The 27,320-nt window shown below is 36.4% G+C and overlaps 1 protein-coding gene across 3 annotated transcripts; it reads left to right on the forward strand.

The window, feature by feature from the left end:
- The first annotated feature begins 2,366 nt into the window (after positions 1 to 2,366).
- bzw2 (basic leucine zipper and W2 domains 2) lies at positions 2,367 to 26,037 on the forward strand. Of its 3 annotated transcripts, none has more exons than XM_007249289.4 (12): positions 2,367 to 2,467; positions 11,146 to 11,216; positions 14,837 to 15,013; positions 19,773 to 19,876; positions 20,785 to 20,850; positions 21,757 to 21,892; positions 22,747 to 22,856; positions 23,649 to 23,819; positions 24,120 to 24,266; positions 25,087 to 25,225; positions 25,342 to 25,464; positions 25,665 to 26,037. In XM_007249289.4, the coding sequence occupies exons 2-12, from the start codon at positions 11,153 to 11,155 to the stop codon at positions 25,691 to 25,693; spliced, it is 1,266 nt and encodes a 421-aa protein (XP_007249351.3). In that variant the 5' UTR covers positions 2,367 to 2,467; positions 11,146 to 11,152; the 3' UTR covers positions 25,694 to 26,037. The 3 variants fall into 3 exon arrangements, with proteins under 3 accessions (XP_007249351.3, XP_007249348.4, XP_007249350.3); XM_007249286.4 differs by lacking the exon at positions 2,367 to 2,467 and adding an exon at positions 8,666 to 8,724; XM_007249288.4 differs by lacking the exon at positions 2,367 to 2,467 and adding an exon at positions 10,772 to 10,879.
- Positions 26,038 to 27,320: the final 1,283 nt, after the last annotated feature.

Genomic DNA, 27,320 nt, shown 5'->3' on the forward strand with positions numbered 1-27,320 from the left:
GCCTCTGCATTACAGAAACCCATTTGAGATGTGTCTGTCTCTCAGGAGTCTTCACTATATGCCTGCCTGACAATAGAGAACACATACTGTCACCTCAGACCATATTAGTACTGCTTACTTAGCAATTATATAGTGTACACAAAACAAAACTGTATTGTTTATTTATTGTTTGTTTTAAGTGTTGCCAGGGTACATAAAAATGCTTCTACAACTCCTGCATAACCTTACTGATAATGTTTGGGTCTCCTATACAGTTGCAATCTGAATCTAAAAAATATGATTTGTCTTGTTTAGTTTAGCTTTTGGTCATTTATGTTCCCACTAAAATAAAGGCTGTAGATCCAGAGGTTTACAGGCATAGGGAATTGTAGTAAACTGAGATGTTAGTGTTGTCCTGCCACTTGGATGTTTTAAATGATTTTCACACACTGAAGCAGATTAATGCCAGTTTTTCAGGGTGCTTGTGTCTGTATTAGCTTCTCTCCTTCTAGTTATATAACAATGCTATTGTAGTCAGATTTGTTAAAGCAATTAGCCACACTATAACATTCACATTTTCTGCACTTCATAAATTCAAACAGAACTAAATCCATCTCTTCACCATTTTCCAGGTAAATGACATTGATGGAAGTGACCCTAAAACTCTTCAAAAACCCACTTCAGACCAGCTACCCACAGACCAGCTACTGATTCTTTACTATTTGCTTAACCATTACTATGTTGAAGTTTACATGGATTCTAGCAATCTGATATTATAATTACCTACATGAACCATTATCATTACTTTTACTTAGGCAGGTTGCCAGGTTGAGTACACTGAGCCTACATAAAAGAGCGCAGGCCGAGTTCAATAACTTTTTTGCAATGGCAAGCAATGATGAATCATAACTAAGTACAGTAAGTTAATCAGATGCTTTATACATTTGCAATGTTTTTATTGTGAGCATATTATAATCCAACTTGTGTGGATTTTATATAATTATGTCAACTATTAGCCATCTTGTAGCACCCCTGGCAGCAATAACCACAGATATGTATGTTCTTTTAAAAACAAACCCCACAGAAAATATATACACTTTGGAGTTGAAGTTACTTGAGTTTACAGATCTTGATAGCATACATAGCTCAGTACTTACCATTTAAGTAGAGTGTTTTTTTTGGTTGCATAGCATATAATAATGCTGTTCACTCGCTGGCTTCCATGGCTGCAGCACACTTTGTTTGCCTGCCAATGTGTTTCGTACCTGGCAACCCGGGGTATGGAAAGAGGACTGGGGAATGGGCAGTGGCTGGTATCAGAGTCTAAAACACATACAAATTTAAATTAGAAAACATACTGGCTGAAGCACTGCTGTCAAGAGTAGGAGTGTGCCATAAGGTATTGTAGGCAATAGTATCGCCAAATCTTTTGAATGTCCTTATAGCTAAAGTGCACTGTAACATTGTTCTATTATTTTAGGACCATAAGGGCTGTCAGGGTCCAACTTTTTTGCTGTTAGTTACAAAAGGATGAGATGAGATGCGACCTTTTTTTGTGTCATTTTGTTTTTGGCTAAGCAGTGTATCTCTTCAGTATCATTTATTTTACTTCATTTCTGCACATATGGAGTGTATTAATAGTATCAATTAAAATTAAATATTAAATATTATTGTTGCAATTATTATTTTTTTAATTCAATGTTTTGTCATATCGCCAAGAAAATCGTTTTTGCAAAAATACCATGAAATATTCTGATATAATTTTAAATTATAAAAAAAATAATAAAATATATATTAAAATAGTTCTCAATAAAGACATAAATGATCATAATTGTTTTTATTCGTTTTAGGCACATTATATTTGTCAATACTCTTGACTTGAATGAGGATCATATCACATTTTATGACAAATGTATGCAGAAAACCATGAAATTACCAAATACTTGCCACTGTATTCAGAACCGCAGCAACCTGTAGAATCTCTCTTTCAGCAGCTGCTCGAGCCCACATTTGTATTAGAAACTAATTATTGTTTTTAATTGCAAACAAGAGAGAACTTTGTCTTTTCCCTCATTACAAACTCGCTGGTTCATTTGGGATGCAGTGCTAATTAGTACACAAACACTCAGAGCCCCTGAGTTTAAATCACAGTAGTCATGGTAGAAAAGCCAGAGTGTGGATTATACCATTCACTCGCTCGCGTGGGGGAGACCAGCTCAAATAAACACGAGGAAATGTGACTTTAAACATTTATTTTTTTTCGTTAAAGATTAATAATTTACCTACAGTGGATGTCCATGTTCAATATTAAAGCGTGGTTCTTTTCTGGAGGCTCCAGCTGTGTGTTAAACTGTGTTAAACTCGCTGTAACTTCGGTATATTATGGGCTGTGCTGGGTCTGCATGTCAGTTGCCTCCTGAAGTTGAAGCAGTGCGCGCGCTCCTCATCACCGGAGACCAGAACCATTCACCAGCCCAGACCCCGCCAGGTAATCATTCAATCACATATTAATAACTAACGCTAGTGTGTTCGCGTGCCGGTGTTCTGCCTGTGTTATGCTACCTTGTCAAACCGTGCTGCCCTAGTAGTATATTTAACTTTAAAAATACCAAAAAGAGCATGTTTTCTGTGGAAGTCTTAGTATGTAAATCTTTTGAGAGCATATAGTCTAGATGGAAACAGGGGTCCACGAGCACATAGTGGATTTTTTTTCGCCACCTGTTTTTTCTTAATCTTTAAAGTGTCTATTTTAAGATTCTGACAGGTAACAGGATGAAATAATGTCCCATGACATTTATTTTTAACCCTTTAATGCATCTATGCTAATTCCCAACCGGAAAAAAAATATGAAGAAAATGGCATAGCTCCTTGAGTTAACAACCTATACAGACAAATGAGCACACTTTTCCATACAATTCTGGGCCAAGGAATGTAACGGAATGGTTATTTTTAATTTTTTTCCACATTTTGACTTGATTTTGAGACAAAAATATAAAAAAATAGCAAAAAATTTAAATTTGCCTGTATGTTTTCACATTACACTAAAATCATGTGCATTAAATAAAAACATCTTGGGGTTTTTCTTAATCCTTGAAGTGTCTACTTTAAGATTCTGACAGGTAACAGGACAAAAATGTCCTGTGGGGCTTATTTTTAACCCTTTACTACACCTATCCCAAATCCGAACCTAAAAAAATATGTAGAAATTGGCATAGCTCCTTCAGTTAAAACCTATACAGTCAAATGAGCACACTTTTCCATACAATTCTGGGCCAATGAATTCCATAGAATGATTATTTTGAAGTTTTTTACACGTTTTGCCAAAAAAAAAAAAAATAGCAGAAAATGTTATGGTTGCCTGTATGTTTTTTACATTATACATTATATTCACGTTATTAAAAGTCTACTTTTAGATCCTGACAGGTACCAGGATGAATAATGTAATAAGCTGCAGAACTAATTGATGATAAAATCCAACAATGTACTAAAAATAAAGTATTAGTATAGTGTTGTACTAATAATTTTAATCATCATTATCACCATTGAAGAGATCATCAAAGTCTATCTTTTAAATCTCTGTCCCTTCCTCCTGATCATCTGTCCCCTCTCCAATCAATTCTGTCTCTTCTGCTCTTGCAAAAATGTCAAGAGAAAGAGGGAAGATGGGGCAAACTGACCAGACCGGCTCCAACACCCCCTCTTCCATTGTCTTCTCCCAACCCATACCCTGACCGTAAGGGTTTGGCCTTTCAGATTTTGGCTGATCTGTCCTTTTTTAGTAGGAAACCCTGTAGTTTACTCTGTCTACTTTAAAACTTGCATCCAGGGCTCACCCCATCATCTTTTGCAGCATCTTGGTTCTCACAGCATCAATGGAGGTCAGTTGGCCAATGGACATACATAACATTATCTCCTGTTGGAACTCATTGCTGCCCTGCCACAATGTACCAAGCTGCAGCTTCTTAAAAGAACACTGGTCCAGCATAGTATCCCAGAAAAGTGCTCCATTATTTAGATCCTAGAGCTCCAGCTAGCTCAGAGACATTCACTAGTTTACTATGCAAGCCAGTTCCGGGGTCAAGAAACATGGTAAGGTTAACACTGCTGACATGGTAAAGGAGGTTCAGTAATATGTCAGTGTTCGGGTTCCTCATCACACTGGACTTGTACCCCCACTTTACAGCTTGGTGGAGGTACAGGACAACACGGGTGTCTGTCTCCTCCTGGTTTGACTGCAGGGCGTGGATCTCTGAAGCCTGAACCCTTAAAAAAATGTACAATTTTTAACACATACCTGTATATTGAAGACTCCATTCAAATGTTTTTATAACATTGGATATGTGATGACAGCTAATGTTAAGCCCCACAGGACATTTTTTGTCCTGTTACTTGTCATAATCTTAAAGTTTAAGAAAAAACCCTAGATGTTTTTATTTAATGCACATGATTTTAGTGTAATGTGAAAACATACAGGCAAATTTAAATTTTTTGCTATTTTTTATATTTTTGTCCCAAAATCAAGTCAAAATGTGGAAAAAACTTAAAAATAACCATTCCGTTAAATTCCTTGGCCCAGAATTGTATGGAAAAGTGTGCTCATTTGTCTGTATAGGTTGTTAACTCAAGGAGCTATGCCATTTTCTTCATATTTTTTTCCGGTTGGGAATTAGCATAGATGCATTAAAGGGTTAAAAATAAATGTCATGGGACATTATTTCATCCTGTTACCTGTCAGAATCTTAAAATAGACACTTTAAAGATTAAGAAAAAACAGGTGGCGAAAAAAAATCCACTATGTGATCGTGGACCCCTGTTTCCATCTAGACTAATAAGTATCTGTATCATTGTACAGTTTGTTTAGTTGTAGCAATGAGAGGCCATTACAAATTACTGTATTTTTTAAACAAATTATTGTATTATCGTTAATAATTTTCATTTGCACTTTTGTGCAATGACAGTGAGTCCATGTTGTTTAATGCACAAAAAAAACAGAAAAAAAGATTTATTATATAAAACACGAGAAATAATTAGAAACTGTAGGTCAGCGCATGCGCAGTTCCTTTAGGAAGCACCTATGGATGCGTAGCATAACTCGACGGAACACCGCATGCATGTTTTAGCCACACGTGCTGTATATAGTTATACTACACGGGATTTTGCAAATCTCACAGTTTGAATGGGGAAAGTAGGATCACTTAAAATAAAAAAAATAAAAATGTATATATATAAATATATGTGGCCACGGCTTTTTTAAGGTGTGGGAATAAGATTCTAAGGCGTGGACACAACTTATTAAGGCGTGGGAACGAGATAATTAAGGGTGTGAACAAGATAATTAAGTCGTGGTCACAACTTTTTATGGTGTGGGAAAGAGATAATTCATAGCCAGAGAATAATAAAGCTTGCTTTTCTGTAAATTTTTGCCCATAAAGAAGATACTGAATATCACATCAAAGCTCCAATTCAAGGATACTATTTTGTATATATGAAAATGGAGAGTGAATTGGATTATATTTATTTTTATCTTGGAATAAATTATGGCAATATTTTGGAGTTTCTTGCAGTAAGACATGAATTAATTCTAAGTAAAAGACACTTAATTTGCACTAGGGTTGCAGCGGTAACCGGTTTCACGGTATACCATGGTATTAAAATGCACGGTTATCATACCGTGTGTGTTTGCTTATTACCGGTAAAACGCAAGCCAGCGGAGAAACTCACCCGCGCATGCGCAACTCTGCTCCGCTTCAGCTGCTCAGCACACAGCGGTGAGAACGGCAGAAAGTGCATCAGACTAAACAAATCTCCGTCCGCCTAAAAAAAGGCTAAACTAAAATCAGCAGTGTGGGACTATTTCAGATACCCGCCGAACGCACCCGAGGATGGTTATCCGATTTATAATCAATGTGGCCGTAAAGTCACAGCTAAAGGTGGACATACGTCAAACCTGTTCTCCCATCTCCAAGAACACCACCCCGCCGTGCAGCGCAAAGTATGTGTTTAGTTTATAATTTTAATCTGAACATAAATAAAATCTCTTTGTAGTCGTGCATAACCCATGCGGTAAGCGCCCGCAAAAGCGCTGAGTTATCCGAAATTTGGGCACGCAGGTACAGGCGTGAAGTGCGTGCTACGATGGATTCACGTGTCCGTGTAAAGGTCCTGGCCGGACTGGATGTGAAAGACGCCATTCATTTACATGCGTTAATTTTCAAATTCTGACGTGCCTGTTTTTCATGTGTTAAAACCAGACTCAGAAATAAATCCCCTCTATCTGGTTATATACCAACTTGGCAGTAAAACGGACGTTTACAACAGTTGTTGATCAGACACTGACCCAGGCTCAGTTAATCAGATATTAAATAATTTAAACTTAAATAATTGTACTGAATAGTTTAAACACAGGATCTTTACTTCTTAGAGGACATGTAATGTGTGACACGTGTGTGTGTGTGTGTGTGTGTGTATATATATATATATATATATATATATATATATATAATTTTATACACCCTTAATGACCTTAAGAGTAGTGGAAAAACCTGGTTTCCTTCACCTAATGGTGTACAGTTTATTTTTTTTAAGGAGACATTATCTATATAGTTGTTCCAGGTTTCTACAATAAATAGTTAATTGAACAAAAAACCTTTGTTGTAATTTCTTTAAGGGTCAGTTTAATAATATATGTAACAAACTGTGATACCGTGATAACCGTGATACCGCGGTATTTTCTGAGACGGTTATCATACCGTGAAAATCTCATACCGTTGCAACCCTAATTTGCACACTATAGTATGATACTATATATACATTCCCACGCCTTAATAAGTCAAGGCCACTCATTATTTTTTAACATGATGTCACCTTAGGGGCTCCATAGGAAAGTCTGATTTTGCACGTTTATCACTTTTAATCAGAGAATCATTAGATTAAACGGGACAGGTAAAATTAAAATGTGTCTAGGTCCTTCTAAAATTGCGGTACATTTTGTTATTTTTTCCAAAAAACACTTTATTGGATCAGTTTTGGATATTAGTACAAATTGCATTCATTTCCCATTATAAACCCTCTATAGCATTATATTTAAGCCTTATTTGCTAAGAAAAAATCAGACCACATATTAATGCATGTTTGTGCTTGTTTATATATCACTTAAAACCTTCAAGAGCCATGATTTAGCATGATTGCCTTGTACTTTTTTACATATTAAAAATGTAAGGGACAAAGTAATAATAAATTAAGTTGTTTATTGCCTGAGGGCAACACCATGCCATAGGGAGTTAATAATGTAGCTATACATTTTAGGCACTGTTGGTATACAAACTTATCATTATTCTGTATAAAATGTTCAGGATTTACCTACAATATTAATTATTTGTCAAAACTTTAATTTCAGTGATTTTTTCATTAAATGTTTATAAAATGATAATTTGTTGAATATTTATAACTCTATAACTAACTATAATTCTGTTTTTAGGATGTGCCATGAGGAACCTAGTTTGAGGTTAGCACATGGAGATATGGCCCAAAAGGGTGGAAAATATCAGCTCAGTTACTGTTAATTATTTTAATGATATATGGTAGATAGATAATGGGTCACCATTCTTGCCTACAATGGGTTGGTGTATCTGCAGGTTTTCCTGGCAGGCAAGCAGAAGCACACCCTGTATAATTAATCATGTTTAAAAGCTGAGACTAGCTGATTAAACAAGTAAAATCAGGTGTGCTTCTGCTGTTTTGGAAAAAAAAATCTACAACCACACTGGCCCTTTGTGGGTAAAATTGACTGAAGAGTCATATATTTCCATACTTGAAATGGGTCATGTAGTTGTGAACAGTGGCATTTCATATGGAACTGTTTAGCCACAACCAGCAAGACCAAGCTGGTCAACCAGCATGACAGACCAGCATGGCCAACCATGACCAAAATCAAATTCAATGTACACTATTATGGTCAGGAGTTGGTTACCCAGCTACCATACCAGCTTTTTAACCTGCCTGACTATCAGACCAAGACCAACTTTGACCATTCAAAACCATATGTCAAATCTCATTCTGGATTTTTCACTTGGTTTTGTAATACCAGACAAAAATGTGTTTATTATAGGCTATTTTTTATTTTTAATAATCTGCAACTGTTGAGAAAGCTGGGCTTTTGAATTAAATGCCTCTCTGTATGACAAAGTAATTAAGCTGAGTGAATAAAAGAACCACTCACTCTAGTGCTTTTGCACACTAACATTAACATTAATAACACTTTAGTGCTTGCTACTCAGTGTGTGCAGCGCTGATTGTGTTCTGGGTATGATGAGCTTGTTTGGAGCTTGTGGGAGATAACGTGACTGAATAGATGTGTGCTCCACCAAGCGGCTAGTTATCCAGCAGTAGGTGTGTTTATCTTCTCACGCAGAGTTGCACTGATCTTGTGCATCCAAGTGTTCAGGGCAGACGTGCAGTCAAAGAGTTAGAAATAATTTAGCCTATGTCTAGCTTAATTTCTCGTAGTTTATTGGTGGAAGTGAACTCTTCCTGTCCTGCAAAATATGAGTGTTTTCTCCCTCACTCAGTTCTTTATAGTGTCTTTATATTACCATATAAGTATTATATGGATCTCCTGTTTTCTGTTGTAAAAAATAACTCTGTTTGTGGTAAAGCTACTTTTAACAGTGTGTGTGTGTGTGTGTGTGTGTGTGTGTGTGTGTGTGTGTTTGTGAGAGGAGAGGAGAGTTCTGCTTTGTGCCAGAGGTGAGTAGAAATAAAAGTAGCTTGTGTAGGAGTTGAAAAAATATGTTCTCTCCTAAAGTTCCCTGTGAAGCTGCAGTGGAACTGTAGTACATCAAACATTGATCAGTGTAGAAACAGACGTTTGTGTGGTTAATACTAAAGTTTAGAGGTCAGGTCTTTAGGAGTGCATAAAAACATAGTTTGTTTTTCTTATTACAGAGCCATTAAGACTTTTGAGTCATTTGACTTTTCACATGACAGTAGTGTCCCATCTATCTTATGGATGTCCTGTCCTGTTTTTAAAAGGGTAAGGATAGAACTGCGAAGGTTTGATAAAAGATGCACATTTTGTTCTAGTATTGACTGTGTGATTAAAAAATATATAGAGCATATAAAACAAATACTTTTTCACATCAGACAAACATACTCAAGCATTTGTGCTCACAATCAACATTGAGAAGATGCTTTTTTATTCCATTATTTATTTTTTCCTCAAGGGAGCCAAAGTACAGTACGTCCAGTTATGCCTTCGTCAGTGTGCTGCACATGCAGCCAAAACGTCTGTGCTGTATTTAGACTCCAAGTGCTCAAGAAATAAACAATCTGAGGATCAGTGGAAGAAATGTCTCCTTCACAGTTAGAATGGATTCTAACTGAACCACAGGCCTATGAAAGAAAAGTATATCATTATATTGTTGTCCAATGAGAAACAAACATCTCCATTTTTGTTGATTTTTTGTTATGAAAGAATTTCGACACACAAATGGGCTCTTATACTATGTAAAAATTTCTTGATGAATGGACCAATAGGAATAAACTGTTTTTACATTGACTTCCATTGTTTATTTCAAGTTAAAACATTTTATTTCTCTCCTGTAAAGTTACTGATTTGAAACTACATGTTTTTCACTGGCCAGGTTGATATGTTTAATATTAGAGCTGCACACTATTGGAAAAAAAACTGACATTGCAATGCATTTTCTTTTTAAAATATATATTTTAATGTTAAAAAATACAGAAATTTCTACCAGATTTTACCAGATTCAACATTATGATAACAGTATGCACGTTGTGTATGCAAGATTTTAGTAATAATTAATCTTGTGTAGGAATTTGCTGAATTATTTTTCACTATTGCATGAATAGAATTAGCCAAAGTATATTTTTGAATTGTTTTTCATAAATAATTGTTTTTTTTTCACTGAATTTTGTTGAAAATGTGTAAATATACAATAATGTAATGGTTTATAATATATATAATATAATATATACAATATAATACAATATAACAATAATAACAACTGGAATAGTTTAAAAAAAAATCTAAAATATTTATTTTGTATCATGCAGTAAAACAGTTGTACATAGTGTTGCATGCACTGCAATGTGACAATTACATATGCATTAATTGCGATGACAATGCTGAAACAATATTTTCTGCAACTCTAAATACTAGATATTGTATTATGAGAATTATCATGATATTAATGGGGTAATGATGATTCCAGTAATTTTCATTAGCTACCTGTAGGGTTGACTAATATGGTCCTAAAATAATATCACAATGTATCTGTGTATTTTTGCAACAGCAATATTTGATTGTGTATATTGTACCTAAAATATAATTCAATATTTTTTTAAACCCCACAATATTATAATGCAAAATATTTAGTGTATGCAAATAAACTGCAAAAAAATCAATACAAATCAGACTACTTTCAAGACTTAATACCAGTATTATCACAATACTAATTTGAATTTTTTTATCCATTATTAATCAATTATTACAGTATCATTGTGCACAACACAGTATAGCACACCCCTAGCTACCTGTTAGCAAGTAGTTAAAGCTGCTTGTTGCTGGACTTGTTGCCCGCAGGACACTTGCTGTGATTACACCTTAACTTCATGTAACTTGTCAAAGCCATCTGTTAGAATGCACACGCGTGTGTGTGCATGCATGTGTGCGCGTGTGTGTGTGATCAGACATGTCCTTGCTGTAATACGACACGTGTCCCAGGCCTGAGTGACTGAAGTTTACACTGTCAGGGATGAGCCCCTCTATATTTAGCACAGAGCAGTGCAAGGCTGGCCGGAGCAGTCACTTTCAGCTGGATCGTTCACTGAGACACACAGAGCTCACATTAACTCTACAGTAGAACGGACCTCACAGCTGGTGAGTTTTTTTTTTCAGATTGCAGGATTTTGGTTTTGTCTGTTTTGTTCTAGTTTGGTTGAGCTGTGAGTTCAGAGTGTTCACTTCCAGCCTGTGAGGTCAGGGGTTATACCTCTTCTGCTGCTGCTCCTTTGTTACTCTCCTCATAATGGATTATGACATGGTTGATGCTATTGTTTCTATTTTTGGTTGCTTGTGTCTGACTGTGGGCTTTGGATTTCTCATAATAGTAAATCCCTGATTCGTTGTGTACTGTCTCTTTTTAGGACTTTTATGAATACCGGTAAGCAGCAGAAGCCAGTGCTTACAGGCCAACGGTTTAAGACCAGGAAAAGGGGTAAGTCTTTTTGTTTAGACTAGGTGTGTGTAATACATCAGTGGTCATTACACTGTATTGTTTCACAGTAAATAGGCATATTTGGCTGTTTATATTGAGAAAATTACAATATTGTATGCCCTGTTGTTGCCTCGACCTGCAGTGTACAGGCCCCTACTGTTGTAAAAGCAATATTATGTAGCATTTAGACCATAAAATAACCTTTAAATGATGTTACTGCTCCATTAACTCATATTGGGATTAGTGTCTGCATCAGTGCCACTCTAGGCTTGGCATGCCAGCTACTGCACTATGTAGCTTCAGTGAAGTGAGCAGGACACCACTTACCAGAACTGCACAATTCTATGTATTGCTGAGTCATGTTTGTGTAAAATCCTGTAATATTAATCCTTTAATAATCTCCTGTGATGGTCCACTTGTTTTTTCACTTTCTGTATCTCTCAGCTACACTTGTAGGGGGAGCCCAGAAGACAAACATAGCCATTTTTTACATAATCCTGCTTTAATTTGCCATTGAAATTAGGATCTGATAAGTACAATAACTGTAATTTTAATTAATGATCTATATAGTAATTATTGTCATGTCCAAGGCTCCCTGTAGCTAATGGATTATGCTGTAAACTTGTTTTATAATGCAAAAAAAGTACATACATACACTGCCATGCCAAAAGACACAGGGCTAGTATAGTATATACCAGGGTTCGGCAATTAAGTTTGCCCCCAGAACAGATCTTTTCCAAGCCATTACCTGGTGGGCCACAAAAAAAAAAAACTTTTTGAAAAATGAAGTGTAATCGGATGGAGTGCTCCAAATAAGTAGCTCTCTAGCCCAGAGGGTTGTTAAATCCAACTGCAGAACAGCTGATCTTGAAGCTATAAACACATCGCTCTTCAAGCGGGATTGAACCTATGTCATCAGGGTTGCGGTCCAATACACTATCGCTGCCCTGACTAGTGAATTGGGACATGTCTGGGGGGAAAAATGGCCTTATAAGAAGACAGGGGAGGAATTTAAACAAAAGCTCACCTGAGAAGCTTTTTTTTGTTTGTTTTTTTTTTCATTATCGTTCATTATAGTTTATTCAACCTCACGAGCCAGATGCTTTGTGCTTGCAGGCCACATCTGGCCCGCACTCCGCCTTTTGCCGACCCCTGGTATATAGTATTAGAGCTAATAACTGCTGCACTGACCTGTGGGATATGTGTGTGCAGACTCCTGCTTTAAATGTAGATGTAGTTTCTGCAAGAGTAACTTGTCTGTTTGCATGGACAGTTCTAGCCGGACCTCAACCGTCACAATCATTACAACCCAGTGCACTGTGTTTGGTAATGCCTGCTATGTTGAAATCCCATTGCACACCTGACACTGTGGGTCGAGGAATGTTAAAATACTGCGCAACTTCTGAAATGGAATGTTCCATTCATCTGGCTCTCACCATCAGACATCGCTCAAATTCTGATCATTCAACCTTACTCACAAGATAACACCTCACAACTCACACATGTGTGGGTGTTCCTAAGGTGTCTCCTGAGGTAACACTTCATGATCAGATTTTTATATACTGCTACCCCACCTGATTGTAAAATGATCTGTTAATGGTATCAGTGACTGCCATAATTTAACCCACTGGTCATTAATACTATTATATCAATACATATTTATAAACCAAAAATAAAACAGGTAAAAATAAAAAAATTCAGAAACAAAGTTCATCTGGCAGTTTACCCACACAGGGGAATGCACGCATGCTCGCACGCTCATGCGCACTCGCACACGAAAACCCCCGGGCATGAACCAGCACACATGTGCTGCAGTCTCTCACTCACCATCGCAATGGCGAGGGTCCCTGTGGCAGCTCTCTACTTTCCATTAATAGCCTGCTTGTGTCCAGCAGTGTTCACTAGCTTCTGCACAACACCATGCCCTGTGCAGGCCCCCTGCCACCTCACTATCACTGCCATTCCTCTACCCCACATACAGAGCAGGATCAACAGCAGCGCCGCAGAAGCTGCCCACACTGCTTTAAAAATACACGACTTTCCAAACTGTGCGCTATCAGGAGGTTCCACGCCAATTTAAATACATTAGTGCTGAAAACCTGCGATTGCTGTGCAGTATGTCGTGTAAGGCAAAGGGAAACTAGTTCACAGAGAAAGGCTTAGCCTACAAAATGTTCCTCAGTGGCCTGTGACTGCCAAATGTGAGGGTGTTTTTCATAACAGGACATTTGCGTCACACTTCAGGGGCTTACTCCGTAGGTGTGATTGACAGTTCAAACATGGGGTGTCGCAGCAAGATGGTTCGTGCGCTTCCCACATTTCCATTCGGCGTGACATTTTCCTGAACTCAAATGTCTGCAGTAATATTTGAGTGTAATCAGCCACTCAGTGTTACAGAAAAGAGCAGCTATCTTTATACCAGCTCCTCGCATCCATTAAAGAAGTTGCTCATGAATGTTAAATGCAAAGTAAACTTTGCCTGTATTTTCTAGTCCTCTCTTTACTTGAAAGCCCATGTTTGTTGCTGGACAGTAATTTGATATTAATATTTTATTGCAATAGAAAAAAAAAATCAATAATGGTGATATACAGCTCTGAAAAAAATAAGAGACCAAATAAAAATAAGTTCTTTATTTTTTACCAAATTGAAAACCTCTGGAATATAATCAAGAGGAAGATGGATGATCAAAAGCCATCAAAACAGGATCACCAGGAGTGGCATAAAGTTATCCAAAAGCAGTGTGTAAGACTGGTGGAGGAGAACATGCCAATATGTGTGAAAACTGTGATTTCGGAACTCTTAAAACTTTATGAATATGAACTTGTTTTCTTTGCATTATTTGAGGTCTGAAAGCTCTGCATCTTTTTTGTGATTTTAGCCATTTCTCTTTTATCTGCAAATAAATGCTCTAAATGACAATATTTTCATTTGGAATTTGGGAGAAATGTTGTCTGTAGTTTATAGAATAAAACAACAATGTTAATTTTACTCAAACATTTACCTAAAAATAGCAAAATTAGAGAAACTGATTTAGAAACTCAAGTGGTCTCTTAATTGTTTACAGAGCTGTATCTTTTACACATTTGCAATATTTTATTATCACTCAGAACCAACTTGAGGGCCGCAATTGTCACACCTTTAGCCTTTGTCGGAAGTATATGACATGTCGAACGGTTACGAAGGTCACATAGTGGATGAGCTAAAAGACCCCAAAACCAAACAAACTGAAACACAGGTCAGAAACTAGACATACAAAAGCTAAAGGTGTGACAGCAAGAACCCGACAACTACATGCAGGTTATCTGACTACTTGTTACTAAAAGCCTAAGCAACATACAGATAAAATGGCATAGCTTATTCTATCAGCATTATTAGATTATCAAAAACTGCAATTAATTCAGCTCAGAACAACTGTTAACATCTTGGGTAACAATCTCCAAGCCTAACACAGCCCAATTGTGGCTAATCTGTGGTTGTAGGTTTAAACCAGTGTGTACAGATGAAATTGAATTGTCCAGTATGGACAATATGTTTTTATTGGATCCATCCTCATTTATTATGGTGATTTTATCATGTGCACACAATGGAATTGTAAATGTTCTTTGTTGTTTTGTTGCAGATGAAAAGGAGAAGTTTGAGCCCACAGTTTTCCGAGACACAATTGTTCAGGGCCTCAACGAAGCTGGGGGGGATCTCGATGCTGTAGCCAAATTTCTGGATGTCACAGGGTCAAAATTGGACTACCGTCGCTATGCTGACACCCTGTTTGACACCCTCATTGCCGGAAGCATGCTTGGTAAGAAGAACTGTCTTGTATTTAATTGATGCTTTTTTTAGTTCGTTTTTTATCTTCCCCTTCTTTTTCCCTTTTTGTAATCAGTCAGGTCACAGAAAAAAAAAATTAAGGAGACATGTGGGAGGAGTTACAATGTTTTTGCCTATGTTAGCCTCATGGAATAACAGTAAATTTAAAGTGCAGTCTTTGCTGTAGGATATGGCTGAACTTCTGTATTAACTGCATTTTCTTAGTCCAGCAGTGACACTGGGGTGTTTAAAAACTACAGCAGCACTGCTGCCTCTGATCCACTCATACCACCAGCACAACATACATTAAAACATCACCTCGATGCCAATATCAGTGCAGTGCTGAGAATCCTCCCCCCAAATAATACCTGCGATGTGATGGTCCAGTGTTGTCCTTATTGTCTGAAGAAGGATAATAAACAGAAGGACTACATTCTTAGACTTTGTTACAAATTACAAATCTACAAAATCTTCCTGTATAATGAAAATGTGAAAAGTTTCATAAAAGGACACTGAGTGTAGAAACAAGGAGATACTCATGATAATCTGATATGACTGTGTGTAATTGAACAACAGTGCATGTCAGGGTCTGGGATGTACAGTACGTTAAACAATAGCTGAACAATCAGGGTTTTTTTTTTTAAAGTTAACATGTTGGATGCAGGAGAAATGGTCAGGCTTGCTCATTCTGTTAATATGGTGCCAGACACCACAGGGCACCTTACAAGAATGTGTGTTGGTGGCTCGCAAATAGTCTGTGTACTGATATGTTGTTGTTTTTCTAGTGGTGCAGATTAGTGAATGACTGACCTCGGGTGACCTGTGCTCATTAGGTGCTGGATGATATTCTTTCATTAGATGAATACTGTCGCTGTTGTTTAGTTGATCTTCTGTGCACATTTTACACACATGCTTAAATACACCACACACTCCTCTTTAATCTCTAACCCTAGAATTAATTTACATTCAGGCACTATCCAGACTGCCACTGTCAACCCAATTGCAGCTAAACGGTTTACTGTGGGTCTATATAAAGCCTCTGGAGCAATTCGCTAATCAGAGACCGCGTGTGAGACACAGAGAGAGAGAGAGACACAGAGAGAGAGAGAGAGACAGAGAGAGAGCAGCTCAGCCAAAGCACCAGTCAACAATCAGAACACTAAACACAAAGCTTTGCCTCAAAATACACACAATGACCAGGTAAATAAACCTTTCTGATTCTGTTAATGTATTTTTTTTTTAATCTAAGATTACACCTTCAAATGAAACCTGTAATCATACATTGTGCAGTTCTCCGTGAAAATGGTATTTGGGGGATTCTACACATTCCTGTTAAACTACATGGGCTTTCTTTCCTCATCAAAATCATTCCTCAGTCCAGAGACAGGGCAGTTAGAAGGTTAAATGATGTACTGTACTGTACTGATTGCTAAATTTCCTTCGGGATCAATAAAGTATCTATCTATCTATCTATCTGTAATTATAAAGTCAGGAATGAGAACAATACAGAGAAACTATACTTTACTCAGTTTGAAGACTTCTGCCATAGAAGATCCACTTTTAGAAACTGTGGGCCTCATTTATCAACCATACTTAGGAAGAAATCTCTTCTTTAAACCAAGTTCACAAAGGTTTAGGCAAAGATTAAGACATAGACCATATGAGATTTGTTTATTTGATAAGGACAATGAGATCCATCATTATAAAAGCTGAGCTATGAAAAGTTTGAATGAATAAATCTGAAGTTAGGGAGATATAGGGAGAAAATTCTTACGGAGGTAATGGTGAATGAGGCTAAGCTTAGTAATAAAAACAGTACTAAACATTTAATTTCTCTAAAGGAAAGACTTTTAATAGTTACAGAGCTCTCTGTGTTGCTGTGTCTTTTCCTAGTTATGATGATGATGTGTGAATGTGCTGTGTGTTGTGTAAGATTGTGTTGCTGCAGTAGAGAGTGCAGTAACATGATCTGTTCCAATGCTGCTTTACTACAGACAAAGGCTTTGGAAATTTTAAAAAATTAAATCCATTTACAAAGCTTAGTTTATTTCCAGGAACCAATCAATTGTTTTCTAAAATCAAACCCTTCTTTTTAGACAATATGATTTTTTTTCATGTTTTTTTACAATATACTTTTACAATATTTTTTTAAAACAAATGTACTAAAAACTGAAAAAAATATTGTAAAAGTGGCAGTTTACTGCAAAATTGTGTACAATTAATTTTGTACCATTTGTTGTTATTGATTGGATCTGAAGAGCTTAAATGGCAAAAATAAATGGAAGTGTGAATGGGAGTGTAGTGTAGTGTATCTAAGACTGACATCATTCTTTATGGATTTCAAAGTGGTTCTTCTTTATCTCTGCTTCGTTTTTAAAATCATACTGGGCCTAACACAAAACATAATTATCATAGTTATTGGCAGCATCCTTTTAAAAATAAATTTATTTATTGTCTGTTTCAATCTAAAATCCGAAACAATATCAAATCCAAACAAAGCAAGAAAAACACACAAAAAGACACATTACTGATTGTCAAACCAAAAGCAAATTTTGCATATTTACAAAAATGAAACAGTAATATTGCTAATATATATTTTAAGTTGAATTTTCAATATTATATCAACAATGTTTGCTAACATATATTAGTAAAATGTCCATGTAAATGATGTGTATATAGTATTAGCACATTTTCAGTATATCTTATCGGTACAGTGATAGTACAAATATGATAATAATGATGTTAATGTTTAGTATCCGTGCACTGTAAAACACTGAAGCTAGTGTATACTGTGGCTTCAGGCTGGGCATTGTTGTATGTGTGCGTGAGAAGATCTGATTGTGTCAGTCTGGCTGATCCCTCATCTGAGTGTAGGACACAGAGGATGCTGTAATGTTGTATAATCCTGTTAGAGGCTAATGACTGTCCACTAAACACTGACTATTGAACCATGTCTATGGTAATTACACAGGCTTAACCTCTCCTGCAGACTGAGCCACTGAGTCAGAAACTAAAAACTCAAGCTATACACACACGCCGTTATTACTGTCCATCTTATGAACTGTAAGAAAACAACTGTTTCTTTCATATTAGATCAGGAGTCCAGTAGTATAGAGTAGAGTAATCCTTGCTTCAGCACAGTAAGTGTAGTGAGAGTCCATGTGAAACATTTTTTTAAAAAGAAAAGTATACACAGACTTTATAGAGTTTTTTGGCTTTCTTGGTCACATGACATCGCGTTTCGTTGCTCCTCCATTTTCACTCGCTGTTGTGTTTACGTGGATCTCTGTGGAAACGTGTGCCCAAAATGTAATTACGGTGCCTGGCAGTGGACAAATAGCTGTTTTATTAAACATGAGATGCGAAAAAATTATCAGAGGACCAAGGAGTTCAATGAAAAACAGTAGGTAATTCAGCCTGTAATTTTCTCAGAGGACGTCTGAGAAAAATACATACCTGGTCGTTCCGGACGGGAATAAAATCACACAGGACCTCCCATAAAAAAGAAAACTACCCCAGAACCTTTTAAGAAACTAATCCCGTCCGGATAGGGCTTTAAAACAGAATAATATTTTTGACAATTCTTAATGCATGTTTTTTCCTGTCTTTCTTTAAATAATATATGTGGCCTGTGCAAACATTTGGACACTTCGCACAGTCAGGACTTAGTAACACCCCATTTGGCAGAAATCACAGCTTGCAGATACTTTTCTGTAGCAGCTAAAAATCTTTCCGTTCTTGTAGTTCTTTTTCCATTCTTCTCTGTAATAGATGACTTAATCTCTCAGAACTAGAAATCTGTCTTGCATGGACAGCTTGTTTAAAGTTAATCCACAAATGTATAAAGATGTTCAGAACAGGATATTTTAAGTACAATTCCAAAAGATTAGTTTGCGTCACCTCAGGTATTCCATGGTGGATCATAAGGCATGTTTAGTGTCACAGCACTGTGGTAACAGCCATCCTCGTTCCGGCTTCTGCATTTTCTCAGATGGATGGGCATTAACATCAAGCATATGTTGGGATTTTGGGGTGGTTTTTATTTATTTATTTATTTTTTTTTTTTTTTTAAATTCCATTATTTATTTTTTCTAAAATTAATTTCTACATCGACTTTATTAGTCCACAACACTTGTTTCCAAAACTCATCTCTCTGTTCCAGATTAGGGCTGAGATTTATCTGGAAAGTTTACATTTTTTAAGTAATTTATTCACATGACAAAGTATAAAGGGACTGGTGATGCATTAGCAGTTTTATTTAGTGATATCTCACAGCTTTGTCTCTCTCTCTCTCTCTCTCTCTCTCTCTCACACACACTCTTGTGCATGCGCACGCAGACACATACACATACACATAGCTAATGTCATGTTTCCTCTTTGCAAGTTGTTAAAGGTGGAATATGGAGCTTGTCTTACATTACAGCTTTACGCTAATCTCAGTAATTTAGCCCTTTAATTTTTTTCTTAATTAAGAAGCTAAAAAACTTGAGCTATAGAGTCTGAGTGTTAATGTTTCCCCATAAAAATTACCCGTTTTATTTCATAGAAGTGCTCTTTTAAAAATCTATTATAAGCACTGTTCAGTCCAGGTGAATCTATGTAATTCCATGCTGCCTGTGTAAACAAATGTTCCTAAATATTTCAGAAACCAGCGCAGTTCTGGTTTACTCTTTACTTTAGTGCTTTAGTGGAAATGATCTTAGCATTAGTTAATAAGAACACCCATTGTGAGTGCTCTTTTCCTCTTTCAGCTCCTGGAGGGACTCGCATGGATGAAGGGGACAGGACCAAGGTGACGGATCACTGTGTGTTTACCGCAGAGGAAAATCAAACTGCCCTTCGCGGTTATGCTCAGGTAAAGCTTTCCTAGTTTTCCTAACCCCCCTCATCTTGTTTTAAAAATAGCCTACAGGGTAAGGTTTCACCGTTGTGTATACATGGTACATTACTGTGCAGAAGGAAGAGACCCCTGTTACATGTATTTCATTTTAAGTAAAAGCTGCAGAATAAATGTAACAATTGTTCTGCTGTCAGACATACACTGTTGAGTTTCTCCTCACAGCAAACATTCTTGGTTCCAAAGAAAGACCAAAGACTGACCTGCAGGATATCGTCGCTGTCCAATAAAAAACAAAACAGCAACAGCAAATTTACAGTAGAAAGAAAACCCCTGTAAACTTTCAATGGAAGTCAATGTAAAAAGAGTTTATTTCAGGTAGTTTTGAAGAGTTTCTATTGGTCTGTTCATCAAGAAATTTTGCCACAGTGTAAGGAACATTTTGTCTGTTCGAATTATATAGTAACTAAAAATTGACAAAAATCGAGATAAGTGTTTTTTATAGGACAGTGACGATATGCAATTTTAGCCAGACACTGCCAGTCACAATCATTATCCACCGCACTATCCACTGTGGGTGGTATTTCCTTTAATGGTTTATTCCCAGAAGAATGTTAAATGTCTGCACAACTTCAGAAATGGAATGTCCTGTTTATATGGCACCCACTATCAAGGGTGTATTTGAATAAACTCAAATTTCATCAGTCTGTTTATTGATTCTTGATTATTGATTTACTGATTCACATTGTGTTAAAAAGTGAAAAAATCCTTCATGCCCATTTTTGACTGGAAATTAAATACAATAATGGTGTTTTCTGACATATGCATAGTACTGCTTATGTATGACATGTTTAAGTATAAGACTTGTGATATGTTTCTTTATGAGTTCTGTTTTCACTCCAACAGTGTAATCATCTTTTTTGCAGGTTTTCAATAAACTTATCAGGAGATACAAATATCTAGAGAAGGCGTTTGAGGAGGAAATCAAAAAGGTAATTGCTCTGATTTGTAATGTACATATTCACAACAGATGGAGTAGTACTGTAAAAAAAACTGTCCTGTCTGCTGTGTTCGTTACTCACGAACCATCTGCATAAATACTGCTACAGTGACAGATCCAAACACATGCTTCATAATGAATCACTGTATTGTCTGTGTACTAAACCTTTTAATTAGATTTATCTTACACTGCATGGGAGTCTGTACTTCTAAAGCTGAAGGGAGATAAAATTTTGCTCACGATTGTCTGGCTAATGAGAATATTATACAGAGACAGACAACAAACTATTCAACAAGAATAGACTGCCACAATAATTACAGTACTTGCTGCTTTATGTAGGAGTAAATGCTATGTGTCCTAATTTTTGGTATGTGTGAGTTTTGACTAATAATAGTGCACAACTTCTGAAAATGGAATGTCCTACCTATCTGGCCCCCACTATCAAGAGTGTACTCAAATGTACTCAAATTTTATTATTCTGTTTATCATAACTTTTAACACAATGTGAAAAACAACTTCCAGATTCACATTATGTCAAAAAGTGAAAAAAAAAATACAAAAACTAACATACAAGGTTTGAGGCCCAGAAAGGGTTTTAAAAGATATTAGACAATTAGAAATCAGATATTTCCCCAAATCCCCAATTTGAGGTAAAGCAACTGCCAACATGGCCAGGCCCAAGAGTCAATACAGTGCAAGCTAGGTATAAAAAATCACATTTGTTTAGTTATATTTCCTCCATCTCCAAATATTGATAAACTGATAAAATTGTGCATATGATTTAAATGTGTTTTTAAAAAATCTTTTATGAAGAAGAAGAATATGAGTGTACTTGTGTATTTTATAGATTGGTTACTGTGCTTATGTTCTTATATATTTACCTTTTTGTTTTGTACAGTTGCTCCTCTTCCTGAAGGCCTTCAGTGAGTCTGAGCAGACCAAACTGGCCATGCTGACTGGTATCCTGCTGGCAAACAACAGTCTGCCACCTCAGATTCTAACCAGCCTTTTCAGTGACAATATAGTAAAGGAAGGTTTGTGGAACTTTGGTGCTTTAAAGTTATTTCCCTATAAAATTGGTAAAGTTAGACCAAACTGCTAAAAATGCTTCATATTTTAGTTCACTTTTAGATGGAATCAATATTACTATGATGGTGTGTGTTAATGTGTTAATTATGATGCATTGTCTTGCATATTTAAGCACTGAACTGACATTCAAGGTTACTAACAGCCTCTAAATGCTCAGTTCTTTTTTGTCAGTGAAGTAAAAAACAAAATAATTGTACTTTATCACTATAGTTGAGTATTTCTATTTCACTCAACTCTGATTTCTAAACTAATGTTTGATTAATGTCATGATTTATAATCTGAATGAGACAAATTGTTTTCGAAATTGTTGTTAGTGTAATACTGTTATTTTAATGGATATTGATAGTTCTGATCTTTAAATATAATAGCTGATGGCATTCTGTCAACAACGATTTGTCAGTGTATTTAAGTTCAGTCATATTTAAATGTATTATTTCTATTAAAACATCTGTCATTGTAAAATTATGCTGCAACTTTATAGGAGAGAGAAAAAAACTTGTAAGCTTTCAATAAGAGTCAGTGTAAAAAGAGTAATTTTAAAGAGTTTCTATCGGTCCGTTCATCAAGAAATTTTGCCACAGTGTAAGGGACAGTTTGTCTGTTTACATTATGTAGTAAACTAAAAATCATCAAACATGGAGATGAACAAGACATCCATGTTCATTTACATTGGTTCCATGTTTCCAGTTCCAGTTTTGAGGGCCATTGTGACACATACTCTCCAAGCCATGCTTCAGAGCTGACATTTTCAGAGCCCTCTCCTTTTATTCTTTTTCCTCATTCTTATCTCATTATGCAGGCATTGCCGCCTCCTTTGCAGTGAAGTTGTTCAAGGCTTGGATAGCTGAGAGAGATGCCAATGCAGTGACTTCAGCCCTGCGAAAGGCCAGTTTGGATAAGAGACTCCTGGTACGCTGTGTGCATGTGTGAGATTACCCCCTGTTCTGTGAGCGACAGGGAAGATTCATGATATTTGATGTTAAAAACATGAATTTTGTGAGCGAAATGGACTGATGTTTTCTTTTGAAACCTTCATCACTCATTCAGGCATATCATACAGGACTGTTGTATGCAGGTTTAGGACTTCCTAGAAATCAGCTCTTTAAGAGACACATTAAACTACAGCACATGTAGGGAGTTTTAAGTTACTGACTCTTCATCTGTTCACTTATTATTTGGTCTGTGAAGTTTTCCACAGTATATATCACAACTTGTAAACAAGATGTTTACACCTCATGCAGGTGTACTACCACTTGCCAGATATTTATGTTATATTAATGCAAAACTTACCCATTACCTTTTAAAGCAGCATTATGTGATAACTAGCTTTTCTTGGTGTAATTAAAAAGTGAAATTTGTAGTTTGGACACGCTTTTCACATGCATTTTGCAAGCTAAGAAATACAGTAAGTAAAAGACACAAAAGTGAACTGAGGTCTGATTATAGGATTTTATATGAATTTATTCAGCATTACGCAGTACTTGTGATTGTTATCCTTCCTGCTTTACCAAAGTTACTGTACATAGCAACTTGACAAGCTCGGAGCTGCAACTGTAGCTGTTCTCGTTAATACAAGTAATGTAAGCATCACAATGATTGTTTTGTTATTTTAAGATAAAATTTTCAATAATCATGTGCTTTGAGAACACTACAGTATGTTTAACGGTTTTAATTTGTTCATATTTCTTGTAATCCGCTCAGGAACTCTTCCCTGCGAACAAGCAGAATGTGGAGCACTTCTCTAAGTACTTTAATGAGGCCAGCCTGAAGGAGCTGTCAGACTTCCTGAGGGTACAGCAGTCTTTGGGCACCCGTAAGGAGCTGCAGAAAGAATTGCAGGAGCGTCTGTCTCAGGAATGCCCAATCAGAGAGGTAAACAGCAACAAATTAGTCAACCTTTAATGTAGCCAAACCATAATATATTCATTGAAGAAATTGGAATTTAAAATAATGATTTCTATATTAAATAAATCACATATAGTTCAATGTGACATGTCTTCATTTTTTTTATATAAGATTTTTGCCTGTTTAAAATTAAATAAAAGTATAACGGCTGCCTGTTCTTATGCAGTATGTTTTACCTTGATGTTGTAAATGCAAGTTACCATACATTGTAAATGATTGTATTACAAACCGTTACAAACAGTTATTAACCACATGTACATGTGTCAGATTGCAGTGTATGTGAAGGAGGAGATGAAAAAGAATGATCTGCAGGAGCATGCTGTGATTGGCTTACTGTGGTCCTGCCTGATGAATGCTGTGGAGTGGAATAAGAAGGAAGAGCTGGTTACTGACCAAGCTCTCAAACACCTGAAGGTAATGCTGCAGTCCACATGATTTTCCTGTTCACACACCTATACTTTACACATCTCCTCAGTGTCAAGTATCTCTTAGATCAGGCCCAAAAAATTCAGCCCATCTCTCCAGAGCCTGCACACGTTCTGTCCAAGCCTGACCAGGCCATTGGAACCACACATTCTTTTAAGTAGGTAGAGGATTAAAACGGATCTTTTTAACCACAATTCCAAGTTTTTTGAATAAGCAAACTCTATTTAGACCAAACACTTAAAAAAACACATTTTGTGTTGAAGCATGTTCAATGCAGCCTTGGCATAAAAATGCAAAAATAGACAAAAAAGAGGTAAAAGAAGTTAAATGGTGTGGGAATACAAAGACACTTCCACAAAAACCTATTCATAACAAGCCTTAAAAAAGTCAAATAATTGGTGTTATTTCTGTTATTCCGGGGCACAAAATGAGTAATAGATTGACTAGATTAAAGATGACTATTCATTTATCTAGATATGCTTTGATATGCTGTTTTTTTTAACTAAGAAGAGCTAAGTTGTGTAGTGATTTCAAAAGAACACATACTTTTAGCCAATAGTGCTTTGTGCACCTTCAATATAAATACTTTAGAGATGCACAAAAAAAGGTACAAAACCTGAACCCTGTTAATAGAATTTTATGCATTTTGACACTTTTTTTCACTATTAAATTAAACAGTAATATCCTAAATGTGTCTTGCGTTTTTTAAAAGAATTGTGGAACAATAATTTGGTTGCTTTTTATTTTTTTGTTGTTGACCAAGATTAGGATTTTATTTTTAATGTTTCATGTATTTTCTCCTCTGCAGCACTACGCTCCCCTGCTGGCCATGTTTAGTACTCAGGGCCAATCAGAACTGGTCTTGCTACTCAAGATTCAGGAGTACTGTTACGACAACATCCACTTTATGAAATCCTTCTCCAAGATAGTGGTGCTGTTCTACAAAGGTACATAAATACATACAGCTAAATAAAAAAGAAATGTATTATCTTTATGTTGTACAGCGATATGTAATTCTAACAGTATCATTAGCATCATATTCTCTTGTTATTGTTGTTTTTAGCCGATGTCCTTAGTGAGGAAGCCATTTTGAAGTGGTACAAAGATGCCCATGCTGCCAAAGGGAAAAGCGTCTTTCTGGAGCAGATGAAGAAGTTTGTGGAGTGGCTTCAGAATGCTGAGGAAGGTATGGAGATTTCATAGATTTGAGGTTTTAAGCTGGGGTACTTTGGTATTTTGTCTCAAATTAAAGTCTTGTATCGCCAATGCAGAACCTTATCAAGGAAAGAAAAAAACTTCTTTAATGGAGATCAATGTAAAAAGAATTTATAGAAAAGAATTGCAAAGCTTTTATAACAATATGTGTATGCCATTTTTCCTTGGCAGAGTCTGAGTCTGAGAAGGAGGAGGATTAGCAGCCGGGGTTCTGAAGATCTACTCTTCACAGTCTACTCTTTGTGGCCAGCCTGTTAGTGCACTGTAGTCTCCGTGTCATTGCGTATTGCCTAGTAAGAGGTGTCCTTAGACACTCAAGCACAACTCAAGAAAAAGCCATGGACCTCTGGGCTCTACGTCAAGAGTACAGGAGACGTCACATAGACAGCCTTTTAATAACAAACAACACACAGGCACACACACTTTTTACCAATGCTGTTCAGGTACTGTGTGAAAGATGTCAGCTTCTGCAGTAGATTATCATTTTGACAAAGTCACTTGTGTATGTATGTGATTGCTTTTTATTAATAAAAAAGGTGTTTTATATATGTATTATGTCATTTACTTATCTGTATCTATTAAAATTATTTGAAACAGATAAATATGAGTTTATTGACGTTGGTAATAAGAGGTATTGAGCAGTAGGGTGTGCTTTAGGGGGTTTTCTCCATTTTTTTTTAGATGTATATAAAAGAAAAACAGTTTTACAGAGACACAATTGCTGTTGTGCTAGAGAACTGATTTACCCAGTATTAGAAGTGTGAAACCCAGCACCTGGGTTTCTAAACGCAGCTAACACTAATTACAAAGATGGGTCAGTGGATGAAGTCCATGAGGTCAATCACATGTGATCTTAATAGAGCAGGACATAATACTCACTATTTTTCTGATGTTTATGACAATGAAAAATACTGTTCTGAACATGCAGAAAGACATGTACAATGTTGGGGAGAACCACTCTCCTTATGCAATGAAGGGTCTCATGAATTTGACATATGTCTCCTAATCAAGAGGCAAATAGCAAGGGTGAGTGGAGATGTAGATGTCCATTGGCTGCTTCTGATTCATCCAGCAACAGGAGTTCCTAATTCCTAATCATCCAGAATCATAGAAAACAACATTGCAACAAACTGACTGAAAATGTTGTATCTAAAATATCATTGGTTCATTCAATGCACATATAAACTGTTCTGGATTCTGAGTGGTGCCCCAAACCTAATATAGTTTTCTTAACAATCACAGTTAAATGCATTGTGTTTTTTTTTTTTTTACCCTAGATGAAGTACATTCTCCAGTTTTCAGTGTTTAAAGCAAGCAAACTGTCAAGCTGGTCACAGGCCTGCAGTTGTAATCAGCTTGAGTCAGCTGCGTTTAACAGGGCAGTTGGACTATTTAATTCTGGTATTACATTTTCCGTTATTATACTGTATTATCCTAATATATATTTGCATTACACTCGAACCGTTTTTACTAACTGCATTGATGAATCACGTGATATATCATGCGCCCAATGAGTGGTCTAGGAAATGGCGCTCTCTTCCTTATTCCGCATTATTGTAGACTTTGGCTGCGTCCTAAACCGCTCACACATACACTACAAAGGAAACAAAACCTTCCAAAAGGTCTATAAATTATACATGCAATCACTGATATGTGATACAAAAGTACAAAGTTCAAACGTGTGTGTTTTTGGGGCGCGTCTCTATTTATAATGGCAGCGTCTTAATTTTGTTTTCCGCCCGTATTTCGACATGTTCCGCCTCCTTTACCTGGATTGGCTGGTACTATATCGTTTGCTTTACTGGGATTGGCTGGTGCGTTCCCTCC

The sequence above is a fragment of the Astyanax mexicanus genome, chromosome 3 (assembly GCF_023375975.1).
Source record: "Astyanax mexicanus isolate ESR-SI-001 chromosome 3, AstMex3_surface, whole genome shotgun sequence".
In the NCBI taxonomy this organism is placed as follows: Eukaryota; Metazoa; Chordata; class Actinopteri; order Characiformes; family Acestrorhamphidae; genus Astyanax; species Astyanax mexicanus.

Excerpts from the sequence above, each read along its gene's own strand:
- bzw2 (XM_007249289.4), top strand. The coding sequence starts at position 11,153 with ATGAATACCGGTAAGCAGCAGAAGCCAGTGCTTACAGGCCAACGGTTT. Across the intron at positions 22,857-23,648 it reads GTTTGGATAAGAGACTCCTG|GAACTCTTCCCTGCGAACAA; the intron begins GTACGCTGTGTG and ends TAATCCGCTCAG. Across the intron at positions 25,226-25,341 it reads AGTGGTGCTGTTCTACAAAG|CCGATGTCCTTAGTGAGGAA; the intron begins GTACATAAATAC and ends TGTTGTTTTTAG.